This window comes from Penicillium soppii (assembly GCF_028829465.1).
Source record: "Penicillium soppii strain IBT 18220 chromosome Unknown utg000004l, whole genome shotgun sequence".
NCBI classification, from domain to species: Eukaryota; Fungi; Ascomycota; class Eurotiomycetes; order Eurotiales; family Aspergillaceae; genus Penicillium; species Penicillium soppii.
This window is the reverse complement of record NW_026643234.1, coordinates 4,243,868-4,261,742: the sequence shown is the minus strand read 5'-3', so window position 1 is coordinate 4,261,742 and position 17,875 is coordinate 4,243,868. Positions and strand designations below refer to the sequence as shown.

General features: G+C 46.8%; 4 protein-coding genes across 4 annotated transcripts; 3 read left to right on the top strand and 1 right to left on the bottom strand.

Moving 5' to 3' along the window:
- Positions 1-220: 220 nt before the first annotated feature.
- N7529_005027 (uncharacterized protein) lies at positions 221-3,188 on the top strand (the record flags this gene model as incomplete). Its single annotated transcript, XM_057240554.1, has 3 exons — positions 221-434; positions 495-1,207; positions 1,263-3,188. 3 exons carry the CDS (start codon positions 221-223, stop codon positions 3,186-3,188), a joined length of 2,853 nt encoding a protein of 950 aa, XP_057099849.1.
- A 1,014-nt stretch (positions 3,189-4,202) lies between these two features.
- On the top strand, positions 4,203-7,182 carry N7529_005026 (putative importin beta-2 subunit; the record flags this gene model as incomplete). The annotated part of the gene is made up of 3 exons (XM_057240553.1): positions 4,203-4,304; positions 4,421-7,030; positions 7,081-7,182. 3 exons carry the CDS (start codon positions 4,203-4,205, stop codon positions 7,180-7,182), a joined length of 2,814 nt encoding a protein of 937 aa, XP_057099848.1.
- A 2,626-nt stretch (positions 7,183-9,808) lies between these two features.
- Positions 9,809-10,272, bottom strand: N7529_005025 (CVNH domain-containing protein; the record flags this gene model as incomplete). The annotated part of the gene is made up of 2 exons (XM_057240552.1): positions 9,809-10,005; positions 10,140-10,272. 2 exons carry the CDS (start codon positions 10,270-10,272, stop codon positions 9,809-9,811), a joined length of 330 nt encoding a protein of 109 aa, XP_057099847.1.
- Positions 10,273-14,163: 3,891 nt separating this feature from the next.
- On the top strand, positions 14,164-16,063 carry N7529_005024 (putative C6 transcription factor RosA-like; the record flags this gene model as incomplete). Its single annotated transcript, XM_057240551.1, has 4 exons — positions 14,164-14,273; positions 14,322-14,627; positions 14,690-14,917; positions 14,968-16,063. The coding sequence occupies 4 exons, from the start codon at positions 14,164-14,166 to the stop codon at positions 16,061-16,063; spliced, it is 1,740 nt and encodes a 579-aa protein (XP_057099846.1).
- Between the last annotated feature and the right edge of the window lie 1,812 nt (positions 16,064-17,875).

Below are 17,875 nucleotides of genomic sequence, written 5' to 3'. Positions count from 1 at the left end.
TTGTTCAAGTTGGATTTTTTTTGAATAGAAACGTATTTAGGTGGGGCTGGGGCCGATGATGTATTTGCAGGTCAGCTGTTTATGGAACTTGCCCTTCCGAAATTCTTGTTTTCCAACCTCAATTCCAACTCTTCTTCTCATTTTGATGTTGATTTACTTTGGTATAGACGTAACCTTGGGGTGATTTTGTTATTGGATCCCACTGCGGGGAACTTTCGACATGCCCAGTTTGTTACGCAAGTTGGCCATCGTCGCCGCACCGGATGGTTTGGTCTTGTATGCACAGACTGCCAACGGACGGAATAACGGTGGAAGCAACAATGAGGCATCCTCGATCCGCATCGATTACCAAACGAACAAAATTACTGCGTTGCCCACCTCTGCCTCGGAGCCCCTCGGCGGCAAGGACGCCCTAGAGGCCTATGGTCTCGTGGGTACGTGATCTTGGCGAAAGCCGAAGAAACCAAACTAATATAGGATCATTACCGCCACAGGTCTCTTGTCCGTCGCTTCGCACTCATTCCTTGTCTCTATCACTCAGCGGCAGGAGGTAGCGCAGATCCAAGGCCGCCCGATCTACGCAGTTACAAAGGTCGCAATCATTCCCATCTCTTCAGAAGATGAAGCCAGCCGTGCAATCGCCCAGGCCAGGAAAGATACATCTCAAAAGGAAGTCGTTGTCGAATCGTCCTCTGACGAAGACGACCTTCCTGACAATGAAACCGACAGAGCGGAGACCGAGACGGAGGTCGGAAGCGTGCCCGCATCACCCACACGCAATACGTCACATACCCGTGGAACTAGTGTCGGCAGCATCGCGGAAGATGTGATCGGAAAGAAAGTTCGCTTTGGTCGATTTGCGGCCAACTGGCTGTCACGCAAAAATTTGGGCTTGCCTCATCCGGGAGCTCTGGAACAGGACGTACCGGAGTCCCTCGTTGACGAAATGCCCAGTCCGGGTGATACCGGCGACATCAAATATGAGAATAAGAAAGGCAATCTCACCCCAGAGATTGGATCCCAAGGTGGAGATCAGCCCAAATCTGCACAGGCGGCGGATCTATTGCCAAAGCTGCTTCGATATACAAAGCTGCTTTTTGCATCGCATAATTTCTTTTTTACATATGAATATGATCTTACGCGTTCTTTATATACGCAGGAAGCGCGTATAGACCAGCTCCCCCTTCACAAAGTTGTGGATCCATTGGTATGAACCGAAGGCCTGGTTTCCTCTTAAGCTTTACTTGCTAATCCATAGGCAGTATTTCTGGAACAAACATTTGATGCACACTTTTATTGACAATGGAGCCCACGGCTTTGTTCTACCACTCATCCAAGGCTTTGTCGGCCAACGAGAATTTACAGTTGCAGGCACTGAGCCGAAGCAATCTTCGAGCTCATCAGATGAACTCTCTGAAGGGCGGATTCTCGGTGAAAAATCCGAGGCTGAAGATGCTTCAACTGATCCAAGCAAACGTGATTATCTTTTGACTCTCATCTCTCGACGATCTGTCAACCGGCCAGGTCTGCGATACCTGCGCCGCGGCGTCGACGACGAGGGCAATACTGCCAACACCGTTGAGACTGAGCAGATTCTCTCGGTGCCAGATTGGAGCCCGTCCCATCCTGCTTACTCCTATCTGCAAGTTCGGGGATCCATTCCTTTGTACTTCTCGCAGTCGCCATATGCGTTGAAGCCAATCCCAGTGCTTCATCACTCCGCGGACACGAATTTGCTTGCATTTAGCAGACATTTCCGAGAGATGAGTCGGCGGTATGGCAAAGTCCAGGCGGTTTCTCTCATTGACAAGCTGGCCGGCGAACTGAAGCTGGGAGAGCAGTATGAAAAATATACTGAATTCTTCAATGATGCCGGCGGCATTGACGGCACTCCATTGCGACTGGAATGGTTTGAATTCCATCGTGAATGCCGGGGCATGAAGTTTGAAAACGTCTCCCGCCTGGTAGACCGGTTAAAGGATACCTTGAATGAATTCTGCTACACCATTGTTACAGACAACGCTATCCTGCAAACACAAAAGGGCATTATTAGAACCAATTGCATGGACTGTCTCGACCGAACTGGTGTCGCCCAGTGTGCTTTCGGGCAATGGGCTCTCGAACGTCAACTTGAAAACGAGGGCATTGACATTGACCTTGGTGGTGATTCATCCACCCAATGGTTTAATACCCTGTGGGCAGACAACGGCGACGCAATCTCAAAGCAGTATTCATCCACCGCTGCTTTGAAGGGGGACTATACCCGCACACGCAAGCGAGATTACCGAGGTGCTCTCAACGACCTGGGTTTAACCCTCTCTCGATACTACAACAATATCGTCAACGACTTCTTCTCTCAGGCCTGCATCGATTACCTCCTAGGCAACGTTTCAACCCAAGTTTTCGATGAGTTTGCCATCCAACTCCAAACCACCGACCCAGGAATATCAGTCCAAAAGCTTCGCCAAAATGCAATCGACACAAGCTGCAAGATCGTCATCAGTAGCCCTTCTGAAGAGTTCCTCGGTGGGTGGACAATGCTAACGCCCCGTCAACCGAATACGCTCCGCACATTACCATTTGAGGAATCAGTACTACTTCTAACAGACGCGGCGGTCTATAGCTGTCGCTTCGACTGGGAAACAGACAAGGTTCTGTCGTTTGAGCGCATCGATCTCCGCTCCGTCTCCCACATCCACTACGGCACATACATCACTTCCATCCTGACAGATAGCCAAGCGAACGAGGCAAGTAACGTTGGTCTTGTGCTGGTTTACCGCGATGGCGACATCAACACCCTCCGAGTGAATACCCGCTCGCTACAAAGCGATGTCGATCTGAGCACCCTAGAGACCACCGCTAGTGCAAACAGTGAATGGGACCTCGTTTCTTGGCTGCGTGGTAGCAAGCCTGCCACGACACGCTTCATGGCCTTTAAGAGTCTGCCGCTGGCGACTTCCGTGGCGAGCCCAAGGCTCGCCCCTAGCGGTGGAACTGTGCGAGAGATGGATCGTGTACGCTCTATTTGCTTGGATATTGAGCGTGCTATGTTTGCTGGCCAGGCCCGCAATGTCGAAGCTAGCTCTGCGGTCGATCAGTCTGATATTATCTCTTTGGCTGATGCTAAGAAGCGCACTGGGTGGTTGGAATATCTTGTTTACGATATCAAAAAGATGGTCTGGGCCTGATTTTGATTACATTTCTTCATTGCCTTGCGGCGGCGCTGTTTGTGTGCACATTCCGTTTCTCATTTTCCATCAACTTCCTACTTTTGTCATTATTCATCAATGTTTGACGAAGCCTTGTTGATCCTATCTACATAAAGATCTGAACACCCAATTGGTATTGGAGCTTGGTAACCCCAATTGACAATTCATGTTCGCCATGTAGCAGTTCACAGCTTTCTCTGTTTCTATAGACCCCATGGAGATGAAAACTACTGTAGTAACAATTTAGTGAACCGTGGGTGGAAGTTAAAGTTAAGTCGATGTACCTGGAGCCATGTTTAAGTGGGCAGCTCCCGCTATTTCTTTCTGCTCAAGACATGCTTCTTCCGCTAGTTGATTTCCACTTTTTTACGGCACTCCCGATATCTCTATGGGCTCTGCCTTGTGAGATTTACTGTGGATATCAACATACGATACTATTCACACCGTGATATCATTGATATCGATTAGCCATCTTACCATGACTGGCCTACCCGCCCATCAGTCTGTTTGACCTCACGCAAAATCTTCACCTAGCACAAAATGCATACTTAATGTATCTTTATATATATTTCACATACAAAAGGTACTTAAACTATGTATTTTGTGTAGGGTGAAATAGACCAATGCTGCTACCGCGCATTGGTCATGTGGTAAGACGCCTACATCGGTAATTATATTGATCGATATACTCTGACCGCCTTCCTGACTGATCGATCTCTTTTTTTCTGCCAAGCGCCTACGCACCCCTCAATGCCTCAATATTTCTGACCCTTTTCTTTTTATGGCCTTGCTTGGTTCGCTTTCTCTTCTGTTATCTTCAATCCATACACTGTCATTTTCGGATCTTCTTGAGTGGTCCGGCGAATTCGGTGGCCGCTTTGCTCTCTGATCTGGGGAAACAAAGAGGACCCGTTCCCACACTCTCGGCGGGGCTTTTGTGCCACTCGCACTTTCGACTCTCCCTTCTGTCGCATATCTTCCCAGCGCGATAAGATGGATTGGCAACCTGAGGAGGAGGCATTGAGCAATTTGGCTCGTTTCCTTCGCGACTCACTCGTTGGAGGAAACAATCCCGCTCGAGCTAAAGCTGAACAGGTAATAGCTTTTTCCCTTTTTTTTGTTCGCTGCAATCTGCAACCTCGTTTCAGATGGAGCGAGCCATACAAACGCATCATAGAGACAGAAACTAACTTTCTGTTCTTTGGTAATAGATGCTTGCGCAGGCGACGTCTTCACCCGACTACATCAATTACATTACCTACATCTTTTCCCACCCTCAAAGTCCTCCCTCGTCAGGGATTCACGACAATGAGTACCCTACCGTGCGATTCGCTGCTGGCACGAACGTCAAGACGAAGATTGCTCTTGCCTACGCCATGATATCCCCTGAAAGTCTTGTCTACGTCAAGTCCGCAGCTTTGCACACTCTGCGCGACCTCGACCGCAACGTCTCAAGAACCGCCGGTAGTATTATCACCGAACTGGTGACTCGCGGAGGCTTGTTAGCCTGGCCTGAAATCGTCAACGAGCTACTCTGTCTCGTTGGCAATGCCACCGGAAATGTTCCCATGCCCGTGCGGGAAGCTGCGATGGATGCTCTGTTGAAGGTCTGTGAAGATAACCGTCGGGTCCTGGACCGTGACTATTCGGGTCAACGCCCTCTTGATACAATCATTCCGAGCTTGCTGCAGTTCACTTCTATCGAAAGCCCTAAAATCCGGTCTACTGCCCTTACCGCCATTCATATCTTCCTACCCTACAAGCCTCAGGCTTTGATGGCCTCTCTTGATCAATTCCTGTCGCAGCTGTTCAGTCTAGCGGGCGATCAGAACACTCGCGTCCGACAAATGGTATGCCAATCGTTTTCTCAACTGGTAGAATTCGCCCCAGAGAAGTTGGCCCCGCATATGGAAGGGTTAGTTGACTACATTATCATTCAGCAGCAATCTCAGGATGATCCAGAGCTTGCGCTTGATGCCGCTGAATTCTGGATTGGTGCTGGTGAACAAGATCGTTTAAAGGATGAGCTGGCGCCATACATGCCTAAGATTATCCCGGTTCTCCTACAAAACATGATCTACGATGAGGAAGAAGTGGCTCGCTTGATGGAAGAGCAAGATGATGCCGAAACCGAGGATCGCGCCGAGGATCTGCGACCGCAATTCGCCAAATCGAAGGGCGATCGTCTTAACACCTCCCGGCCTGGTGATCAAGTGAATGCAGTCCAAGAACTACAGACTGAGGACGAATCCGACCTCAGTGAGGGCGAAATAGAAGATTCAGAATTTGGAGACGATCCTTCCGGTAACTGGACTTTGCGCAAGTGCTCTGCTGCTGCGCTCGATGTTTTCTCCAACGTCTACCACGGTCCCGTGTTTGAAATTATACTGCCTTATTTAATGGAAACTTTGCGCCATGAACAGTGGCCCAACCGCGAGGCAGCTGTTCTCACTTTGGGTGCCGTGGCAGATGGCTGCATGGATGCAGTCACTCCCCACCTTCCACAACTCATTCCCTATCTGATTTCCCTTCTTAACGACGCACAGCCCGTCGTTCGCCAAATTACATGCTGGTGTTTGGCCCGATACTCCGGCTGGGCGGCACAACTCCGCGAGCCCGCCCAGAAAGCACAATTCTTCGAGCCTATGATGGAGGGCATCCTTCACCGCATGCTTGATAATAACAAGAAGGTCCAAGAAGCTGCTGCGTCAGCTTTCGCTAGCTTGGAAGAGAAGTCAGACGAGAATCTGGTGCCCTACTGTGAGCCTATCCTGCGCCAGTTCGTCGCTTGCTTCGGCAAGTACAAAGATCGTAACATGTACATCCTTTATGATTGTGTCCAAACTCTTGCCGAATGTGTTATGAGCGAGCTAGCTAAGCCAAATCTGGTCGACATCTTGATGCCTGCCTTGATTGGGCGCTACAACTCAGTCAGTGACGATTCTCGAGAGCTCTTCCCGCTACTTGAATGTCTTGGTTATGTCGCAGCTGCCTACGGTGATGCCTTTGCGCAATTCGCGCCTCATCTTTTCAATCGATGCAAGGCAATCATCTACGATAACTTGAAGGCATCGGTTCAATCATCTGGCAACGATGCCTTTGACGAGCCAGATAAAGACTTCCTCGTCACTAGTATTGACCTCCTAAGTGCTATCATTCAAGCTATTGACCCGCAAAAGAGCGGCGAACTTGTTGCAACCTCCAAGCCTCCATTCTTTGAGCTCCTCTGCTACTGCATGGAGGATTCCAATTACGAAGTTCGCCAGTCGACCTACGCTTTGCTCGGCGACTGTGCTATCAGTATCTTCCCGCATCTAGAGCCCTTCATTCCTAACATCATGCCGATCCTTATCAAGCAGCTAGACCTAGATTTGATCCGCGATGACGATCGCCACACAGGATTCAGCGTCTTGAACAACGCCTGCTGGTCTTGTGGTGAAATTGCCGTTCACGAAAATTCTCCTCTCGCTCCCTACGTTACCCAGCTTTATCAAGGGCTGATCACTATTATCACGAATGAGGAGATTATCGACTCGGTGAACGAGAACGCTGCGATGGCGTTGGGACGGCTGGGTTTCTGCTGTGCAGATCAAATTGCCCCCAATTTGGGCGAATTCTCAGAGCCGTTCTTGAAATCAATGGATAAGATCGATTTCACCCGGGAGAAGGCTTCGGCCTTCTTGGGCTTCAATCAGATTGTCATGAAGAACCCTCAGGCGATGGAGTCGAGCTTGCTCGACTACTTCTCTGCCATCGCCTCCTTCCCGGCCCGGTCACTGGCCCAAGAAGAATATCGGGACATCCAGATTTCATTCCAGCAGGTAAGGGTGCTTCCCTTTATCATTAAGATCCCACTAACCCAACTTTATAGGTTCTTCAGGGATACAAGAATTTGATCCCTAACTTTGGCGATTTCCTCGGCCAGCTGCCCCCTGCTGCGGCCCAAACTCTGCGCACGGTGTACCAGATCTAAGTAGAAGTCATCTCAATTTCTACTTAGATTTAGTCTCCGAGGTGCTCACTTTCATCTCAGGCCGTTGGGGGTGAGCTAGCCGGGATGGTGAAGGATATGGAGGGGGTCATCTTCTGGTTAGAATTTCAAGTTAATAGTAAGAGGAGGAATTGGGGGAAATCATAACAAGGAGCAATTTGCGATTTAGTTGTTCTTTTATGTTACATCTCATGTTCCGATGAGCATGCATGACCTGAAATGACCTCCTTTTTGTTCACTTTTTCTTTCTTGGTACCTATCTTGCATTTTACTGTGCATATCATCAAGTCAGGGCCGGCTCCTAGGTAGCCTTTTTTTTGCTCAGCGCTAGTTTGGGGATTGTTTTCTTTTATTTTTGTCATATCCATATCCCCCCCAACCCTTTAGATAGATACCTAGATAGATAGATCTCAATGGAGATCTTAAAAATAACGATGCACGCTACAGCGTGAAAGTATGAAATTGGCGTACATGCTCTTAGATTTCCCTAGTACTCGGCTTTTTGTCTTTCTTGACAAGTATCGTATCGAGCCTTTTTTTGATGCCTTTCTACACCAGCTTCAGGACACCAGAACAGTATATGCTCTGATTGGCCAGAAAGACCAACTGCATTATCGGCGACTGGCTAGCGGAACTCCCTGGTTCCTTTCTACTTCCTATGCTTTAAGCAAGTAGGGAAAAGCGAACATCACTAAATATGACTGACTGTAAGCAATCGCCTTCTCAGATCAAGGCCTAACAAATCGATAGCACTCAATCTACGTAGATGACTAGATGACAGATTATTTTGGTATTTTTCTTCATCCGACGCCTTTCGCTAATATGGCGAGTCAAACATCATTACATGCCACAGACTGCAAACAATCGCCTCTTTGATTCCTTCTCCTTAGGTGATCTACTAGGCCCAGTAGTGATGCTAATTCCCACTAATGAGAAAGACTACCTGCAAAGTCTAAGCTTTAGCTCAAATACACTCATTACATTCATTACATTCACCCTCATCTTAGATATACCTAGGTATATCTATAACCCCTCTATCTATGGCAGCCTAAGCCCTGTTTAAGGGCATGCTCTAATGATTTCGGCTATAATGGGCTTGCTAACCCCCAATTTTTTTCCAAAAGTTGGAAATTGGCTGTTGACTTTCTAGCCCCAAGCTCTGGACATATTATGACCAGTCAGGTGGTCTTGCCTATTTAGGAAGGTGTTAAATTCCTTTGTGTGAAGGCATTTACCCCGTTTCCTTCCAGTTTATAGTTGGTGAACAGGACTAGGGAAGTGAGGTTGAATATCCAAACGTTGTGCACTCTATTTAGGGGAACATAAGTTTGTTTGATTCTGGGAACTTGACTCTGCCTAGGCCCTTGATGTATTTATATACCTTTGGAGAGGCAGGTCGCTCCACTTGGGAAGCTATAAACGAAACATCAATACCTAAATCTTTAGACCTAAGTCTTCCCTTTGCCAGTCCTTCGCTATAGTTACACTAAGGCTAACAACGGCTACTTGTCCGATTTTGTAGTTGATTATATGTTCGAAGTGATGATTATTGACCGGCCTGTCCCGATCATTATGATCGATTATATTTGGTTTCTGCAACGAAAATAGCAGGCCATGACAACTAAGTCCCAACTACTTCCATTATAGTAAGGTAATCAGAGACACCAAAATTATCATCCAATAACTTCATATGTATGGTCTTCCCTGAAATCTCCGGATCTCGCTTAATTGGCGCGTTATGATTAAGAGTCGGCAACGGAAGTCTCAGCCAGCGCCGTGCCCCCACCGATTGGCCGCTCAGGCAAGGACCGCCCATACCAAGGCGCGAGCCTTTCCTTTAATGGACATTTTTCACGAACGGGGCGCTTTTCTGCCCATCTTTATAGCCCCCACGGATTTCACCCTGGTGATCAAGGCATGTGGAACAAGATGCAGGGCGAAATTAACCAAGAATTGGCGTCCCGAGGCGTGGCTCTTGTTTTGCCTTTTTAGGTAAGATCAGTGCGCCCTGGCTCGCAATGGGGCGCTGTCATCTCTCTAAGCGTTGGGCTATGCCTAGCGTGGCTTGCGAATATAGATGTTCGGGGTTATTGTAGGCATTCTACCTGGGTGATCTTCATTACTGTTTGAGGGCACACCGGGGCATTGTTGAACACCGGGACCGGTCCGGATTGCTTCATGCTTTGCCCAAGCAAGCGCCATGCCGTAAGGTAAACTTAAGTGCGAGCCTATCTGGGGGAGACTACTCTCGAATGGTGGGTTGTTTGTAGCAGACCAATTCAGAGATGGAGCGGCAGACGGCTCTCGGAGGGATTAGATGTCCGGTATGTTTCTCAGCCTCAGCTGTGCCAAAGTTGTTGCTATTGCTGTTGCATAGTCTTGGGACTGTGGTACAGCGTCAGATCTGAAACGTAGGCGTCGGCCTCGGACCTCAACCCAACCCCCCAGAAGACATGTATTGGTTATATATAATGTATATTCCAAGGTTGCAATGAAGCCATAGGCCTTTAGATGAAACATTCAGACTTGAAACCCATATTTTTATTCTTGTCTAAATCACAAATGTAAAGAAAAGACAAAACCGGATTTTCGAGTCCTCTATATGTCACTAGAAACACTCCATGAAACGCAAATTTCCATCTTCGTTTTTGATACAAGCAGCCAAATTCACCTCACAGTCCTGAATGTTTCCAATGCCATCGTCAATATGCGCATGCAGCACTGGTTCATGGGTTGGTCCCTCTAGTTGTAGATCGACGTCGGTGGCATGCGCTGAAAAGTTATGGCTTCCCCAAGCGAATTGTCCTGTAGTGACATCTCTGTCAATCTGTGCATGATGCATGGAATGGACAAGAAACGTTGTTCGGCGACCCTCATTTAAATCGAGGATGGGCGTGTGAGTAGTCAATGAACAAAAAGAAGTCTCTAGCTCTACTTACCTTTTTTTGCTCCTAGAAACTGGTCCAAATCTAGTTCTGAGTAGATTGCTTCTCCGGTAGGTCGGCGACAGTAAGCAGTGAGGATATGACCCCTCTCAAGCTTAATGTCCATGGATGACTTGTGGAAGCCCATTTCGAAGATATCGAAGTATCAAGGTGAATATGTAACTAAAGCTCAGCACGTTACAGCCCTTTAGTTTTCAATCTTTGGGCAAGAAAAGCAAGCTATTTAGAATGTCGTCTCAGTATGCGGGCCAACAGAGTATCACCCAAACGGTCTGATTGTGCAGAGCGGCATTATGAAAGGAGAAAGAAAGTAAATCTCACGATGGCATACACATGGTCCGAATATTAAGAAATTGTTGCCCCTTGCCTCTAATGACATCGGTATAGCGTAGAAGTCTCACTCTGGCCATTAGGAACAAATGAGGAACGACGGGGGCCAGTAGGTTGGTCATCATAGTTATCTCATTGTGACATGCATTGTAGGGCTTGAATATATCTTCATCTACATATGTAGGTAAAAGTTTACATCAATGGACGGAGAAATTAACGCAGCAATCTCCTTTGGCTCATAGTGACCTCATGCACGGGAAACCCTTCACAGCCGCAAAGCATGTCAGCCTCCCAATGATATATATCAAACGTCGGGCACTGCTCTAGGTCAGCAGTCGGGTAATAAGTATAAGTATGATAACGAACTGAGTAGAATGTGAGATGGTGGCTGCAGAAACAGAGTTGACACTAATGACTTTAACTTTAGAAAGGGAAGTCTATACACTGGGACTCGGGTGAATGAACAGCGATCTTTTTCATTGTGTTATGAGAACATACTTTGGATAGGATCTAGAGATAGGCCCAAGGTTCGAATGCTATGGCTTTAATTTCGCATTGAGGGCTGAGCTCTGTTCCAAAGTCATTTAAATTGCTGTGCATGGGTGGTTGAGTGGAGTACTTGCAGATGACCCAACGGCCGTGATTAGCCTCCCTGCGACTCACGCCCACCTGGGTAGATGGCAGATAGTTGACGATCTCGTGCTGATCAAGAGGTACTCCACTGGTCTACAATGGCCCTTTCTTGGCATAATAGAGTTGGGTAGTGTACGTACTACGGCCACCCATGGGCTGTGCTTTTTGTAAGAACTGGGGAATCCATTCTTATTTTTCTTTCATGGCATACCTAGGTATGAATATTGATTTCCGTGGGTTTCAGATCACAAGCACTAGATATTAACTATATGAGGTGTATTACCATGGTTGTGGTTTCCAATATTTCTTTTCCCCATATATATATAGATAAAAACAACAAGGAATATATTTGTGGATTTGAAAATAATACTACTTATGTAGGAATATATTCCGTATGAACATTGTATTAGTTCTATCCTCAACATCTCACAGAAACCCGACAAAAATAGTCGCATACAATATAAACTAGAGCCAAAAAAGAATAAAGTTGAAAGTGAAAACCTAGGTCTCGGTACTTTTGGCCCCCAATTGACCCCTAACCTTTTTGGGTGTCATGTCGCGACAAGCGAGACCAATCAATGGTGATTGGACAGCTCAGATCTTATGTTCTCACCACGATCTGCGGAGAGATATAGCCTTCCCCGAACATTTCCGGATCGACATTTCTTAAGTTGGTTTTGTTTTAAAAAAAAATGGTACGATATTGTACATTGTAGCTACCAAGTTAAATGATTTTAATGATTTTAATAGAGATATCAACGGCAGAATATATCGACTACATCAACTACATTGACGATATCGATAAATCTTGACTACACAAATAACAATGATCTCAGAATGTGGTGCCACGTGTGGATTAATAGTAATCATCGTCATTGACTGCAAGTGATCAGGGATATGGTAGGGCACCAGTCTTCCCGTCCAGATAGAAAGGTAGCACACACCGACTTTGAACGTCTGATCCCCTTCCAAGAAAACGTGGCCTGTCAGATCGATCTAGCGGTGTCAGACACCTACAGCAAATTATGTCTATTTAGTTTCAGGGGAGTCATACCTAAGCTCCAGTATACTCAGATTCATGAAGAGAGCAAGCTACCCCCGTTCGGGTTAGAGTGCATGATTGAAATGGTTCTAACAGGGAAGGCCTCTGTTAGTCCCCTCATTAGGTGTTGAGAGCGTTCCAACCGTTCTGCACTTGGACTCAGCCCCTAGACCCTGCAGGAATGAGCCCATCCTTGTTTAAGGTCTTTGGTACCGAATAACTAGCTGATCTCACGACTTTTCGCTCATCCCTGCATGCCTAGACAATGAAGTACCAGGGGTCCTTTTCCCCATTTAGGCCCTCTTGACGTCGCACATATTCAGGCTTACAACACATGGTTTCCTTACGTTCCAGCCCAGTGGTAACTTCACTGGACAGGGAGAAGGTTCCGACCGGCTGGCGCAACGTTCGCAACAGGTCGAATCGCCTTGTTGGTCAGGATAAGGGATGTGACAAAAAGTTAATACAAAAAACAAAAAAACAAAAAAAAGAAGAGAAATTGAAAATGTGGATGCGGTGATCCCGAGAGATTGGTCTTACACCCCCCTGGTTGCGGACTAAACCTTCAAATGTGTTGCCTCCAATACTTAGGGTCCATGTGGTGCAAAACACTCTAAATCTTTCTTTTTTTTTTCTCCAGGAAAGAGATTGTAACAAGGGATTTTCTCTCTATTCGGTTGTGTTTACCGAGTTTTATTTTAATTTACTATTATTATATAGATGATATATATTGTATCTGACTCACAGGCGGGTAGAAACGGCCGACTTCCGCCTGTCAGGCTAAGCTCCTTAGCGAGAAGAGTGGACTGATTGAGCCAGTGAGAAATGACCCCAGTATTGCCTAGAATGGCACACCGATTGACACATTCTCTTTCCCAACGAGGTTAACGGTATTTTGACAGTGATCCACAATCCAGGGTCCTTCAGATCGCACGCCTTAGCGAAGTCGATCGGTGGTCTACAATCTATATTTGACGCTTTTTATTTTCTTAATTCTTAGTATTGTGTTCAATGGTACATTCCCGAAGACTGGAGAAGTTCTTAAAATGGCCCCTGCATAGTCTTGGCTAGAACTATGTCCTCTGGAACGCGGGATGAGAATCAGCAGAGGTAAAAAAAGCAACGAGAATGATGAACGTGTATCAGCCCCTATAGTTAGTTAAGCTTTAGCCCCCATTTGCCTGAGAACCACGAAAGAGAATCGACAATAGGGTATATATAGATATAATATATCGGAATCTAGAACTAGAACCATCAGATCATAGCCCTGGTACTTTGTATTGTTCCAAAATCCGGTCTAATTGGGCCCATTAAGAAAAAAGTAAAGTAAGGTAATTTCCACATATGTCAACGGTACGGAGGACGCAGCTCCTCCCCAAGTACGGAGAGTACAATATGCACCTTATAGTAGATATGTGCCAAGTCTATTGGTCTAAACCCATGAAGGCAGCTGTATAAGCTTCCCGTCAGGAAGTCCCCGATTCCCCATGTGGTCCACCTGTGCTATCCTAGACTATTATTATATATTCTTTTCTCTTATTATTTCTATTATTTCTTATTATATTTCTCTGACTACCTAGGAACTATTCTAATACTCAATTATCTTTTTGAATTTTGATTTTGAATTTTGATTACTGTATTTTTCTCTTCCTTTCCTAGCTGACTTTTCCCCCCTGTACCCAGAGGCTCAAAATCTCGATCGTCAATAGGAAAAAAATAATAGTAATAATAATAATAATAACTAAAAATTGGTTATTATTTGCACCTGACTACCGAGTACTATTCAAGCTCGTCTCTCTTCTTCTTCTTCCCCTATATATCTTTCTTTACTTAAATCTGGACTCGCATCCACGTGCTTAATTCAACATTCTTCTTATCTAACGACTTCTTATATATACTCCTATACTCCCATTTCCACCTTTGCTCTTTGGATCTCATCGATAGGGCATGCCCATCAATATCTCACGGAGTCCGTGACTACAATCTCAACTCCCCGCAATTCCAAAAGCCAAAATGGTCGGTCCAGGCGGTGGTCCACCACGCAAGAGCCACACCAAATCCCGCAACGGTTGCAAAACATGCAAGAGAAGACATATTCGATGCGATGAGACTTTCCCGCAATGGTCTGTGTTTGTGTACCTCCCCGATTTGCGCTTGCTAACCGTGTTTAGTCGCAATTGTACAAAACACAACTGCCGCTGTGACTACCAGGACACAGCTGCCGCTCAAAGGGCCAGTCCACCCGCACCACGCCGCGGTCCGGACCTCCTCATGTCGCCAGAAATCGAGACGGAAATAGAGAACTGGCATAGAACGGGGGTACCTCCATATCCCGAACTTTTGCAGTGTCCGCGCTCAGGCTGGTTGGGATTGTCGCGCTCTGATTTACGCCTGATTCATCATATTATTGGGCTTTCTATTGATCTGCATCGTCGTGGATTAAGTAGTTGCACCGTATGGGCTCAGAAAATGCCCAAGTAAGTCCTCTTTTGGCTTTTGTTGGGATTGGTGGGCTGTGCTTACGGCCGCTGTTTTTTAGTTTCCTTGCGATTGCGTTGGGTAGCGAGTTTGTGATGAGCGCTATTTTGGGCTTGTCTGCCTTTCATCTTGGTTCCCTCACACGGAACTCGGACACTAAACAGTTGGCTTTCCGTCACAAGGCCACTGCGCTTCAAGGGCTACAGACTGCCCTTGGGTCTTTTTCCAAAGCGAATTGTGATGCAATCCTTGCGGCTTCCGTTCTTTTATCGTGGCAAGCGACAGAACAGTGAGTGGCTTGTATGTCTCCAGAATGTTCCTTAACTAATCCTAGGGTAGTCAAAGTTGGGCGTCTTTACAGCATGGAATTTCAAGCGTCCTCGAATCCATGCATCCATATTGGAAGCAAGATTCAGATCTCGCACAGTTTATAGAAAACCAGCGAGCACTACACACGACAGATCCCTCAATCACCGGGGCCTACCAACCTCTCGATGAAGACATGCTGCATCTAGATCAAACAATCCAGACCCTACGAATCACTCAAGAGCGAGTATCCCACAACCTTGAGCACTCGCAGCGCCTGGGCGAGCTCATCGAATTCACACAACAATTTCGTGACGACTTCCCCAGCCAAACGTCCGAAGAATCATTCGAGTGCATCCAAACCCTCCGCCGCTGGCTTTTCTGGCTTCCAGCCTCCCTCCTCCGAAGTGGTGACTCGGACATCAACGCCCTCCCAATCCTTGCCCAATTCTTCGCAGTCGGTATCTCCCTCGACATCTTCTTTCCAGAGCTAGGCGGCGCATATTTGGGCGCTCTTTCTGTCGGTCCCATTGAAGAAATCTACCGCATAATCGCCACCCACAGCGCAACAGACCCCTTCAACGCCGAACTCCGCCTTGCCCTTACATTGATGGACCTACCCCGTGGGATTGTCGCCCGCTACCGCGGCCGTCTCCCATGGTCCCCTCGCTCATCGGTCGACCAATACTCCCCCGGCCCTCCGAGCCCCTACCACCACAATCCGCATGAATACCCCTTCGTCGCCTCTTCTTCTCCTGCTTCTGCTTCACCGTCATACCCCGCCTATACCCCTCCTCTGCATTCCCCTCCTGCTGTCGCAGTTGCCAACTCTCCATTCCACCTCCCAGATGGCTACGTTCCAGCGGCCCCTTCTCATTCTTTATACCCGCCTTCCCCACATCTCATCGACACCCACGACCCTCACCTCAGCTTATCAGAATTGAGCCACAGCCATGCGCATTCAGGCTCGATACCACATTCCTCGGTATATACCCCGCCATATAGCAGCGAGTTGTGCACCGAGATGCCACGAGTGGACGGCACACTGGGTCTTAATATGGAGCTTTATTCGCAGACACACCCCTTTGAGATTCCGGGGTTGGCTGCTCCCGCTTCTCTTTGGACATGAGTGGAGCTGCATCCTGAGTCACAGGTTGATGGTTCTTGACTTAACAACAAGAAACCAAAACAAAACAAACAAATCATGGAATATTGGGATGGCTACTCTTCAATCTGGTTCTGGCTATTGGGTACCAGCGAGAAAATGATTATATCTCATCTCTCGAACTACACAGGTTACGGAGTTGGTTTATAGGTCAAGGGTTAGGGAACCCTTGTATTCATCCGTTTTGGTTCCACCACCTGACTCTTTTTCTTCTTCTTTTTGGGATGATTTTGTTTTTGTCGAGCATGAGCGTTGGTGTGGTCTTTGTTCTGGTGCTGATGCTGATGCTGATGTTTAGTCTCATCTATATATTTTGGTTGCAGTTACGAGCCGATCTTGTGACATTCATCGTTTGAAATTATGTATATACCCGGGTTTTATCAAAGATTCTGTTTACACTAAATGTGAACACTTCATATCATGAAAACTATTCAATCTGCAGTAAAGGCTACCTAGGTACTCGATAGCCTGAGATCCAAAACGGGCACTGCGGTCATACATTTCCCTCGGTACAGTTTCACAGTCCCTCGTCACACTTCTTGGCTTCAAAGCTAAACAACTCCATCTAAAGATAGCAATCACCCCGCACCGTTGTGATTTCCTCAACACGCACATGTATCCCATCACGCCGATCGACAGGGACAGCCACCAGCCAGTAGACCCTTGAAACTAAGAATAGACACGACCGGGGCAAAGTTAATATTAAAGAATTTAGACTACAAATCCGGGGTTTTCATTGGCAGGCTAATCATGGGTCCTCCAGAGCTCGTATTCGGCTACTTCCTTGGCTTCTCCAGATCTGTCCGAAATCAGCATCACACCTACAGGTCTAAGACGAATTGGGCAGTACGGTGAAACTCGAGCTATACAACTTCACGGGCTGTATTTCAGCGAAGAGAGAAATTGGGTGGCTACGGCGGTTCGTAGGCCGTGTCCTTATGCGCCAAGTGTATCTCGTGGGGTCGTTTTCGTACTATATCGTAGCCCTAGGGATGATGATCGTCTATTTTTGGGTTCGGTCGATATGTATCTCTTCAGCTGCTAATGATATCATGGTACTGTTAGTTGGCTTCAAATCAGTCTTGGTTTGTTTCGTCTTTCATCGGTGCGATGTTCTCTTGTATATGGCAAATTGGGATTGCCGATCCCTCGTATTTCTATATTTATCCCTTCTTGTTGATACTCTTAGCATCTCAATATCGAGAATCTAGTAATATGCTGGTGCACGTTTTGGATGAGGTGGAAACTATGTCATAATAACATAGAAAGGAAATTTGCGTCTTGGATAGCACTTTTGGTATTGGCGCTGGGTTGTTGCATGGGCCACTCGTTGATGTGTACTTTCCCACCGCAATAAAATATGGTTTCCTCTCGTGGCAGCTTATTTTTGAGTTATATTAATACTAACTTTGCTCGTAGCAATAGGTCACTGTTCCTATCACGTTTGCTTGCATACTTCTCATTTTCTCGGGAAGTGGTTGCCTTGAGAAAGCCTTTAGGCATCTATGACATGTATAAAGCTATAAGTTGCTTCTACTAGGAGTCTAATCCTAGCTTGGCCTATTGCGTGAAAGAGCGCACATTCTTTATGTCTCTTTGTAGGTTGCCTAGGAGATGTATGCTCCGCTCCTCTCATGCAAAACTCATGATGCTTTATGACTCTGTCTCTGGATATAGGGAGATTTGGAGATAGTGGAAGAAGGAAGAGCAGAAACGAGGAGTTAACACTCGACAACATTGTACATCGTACCTGCCCAAATTACTCATTGTCGTTCT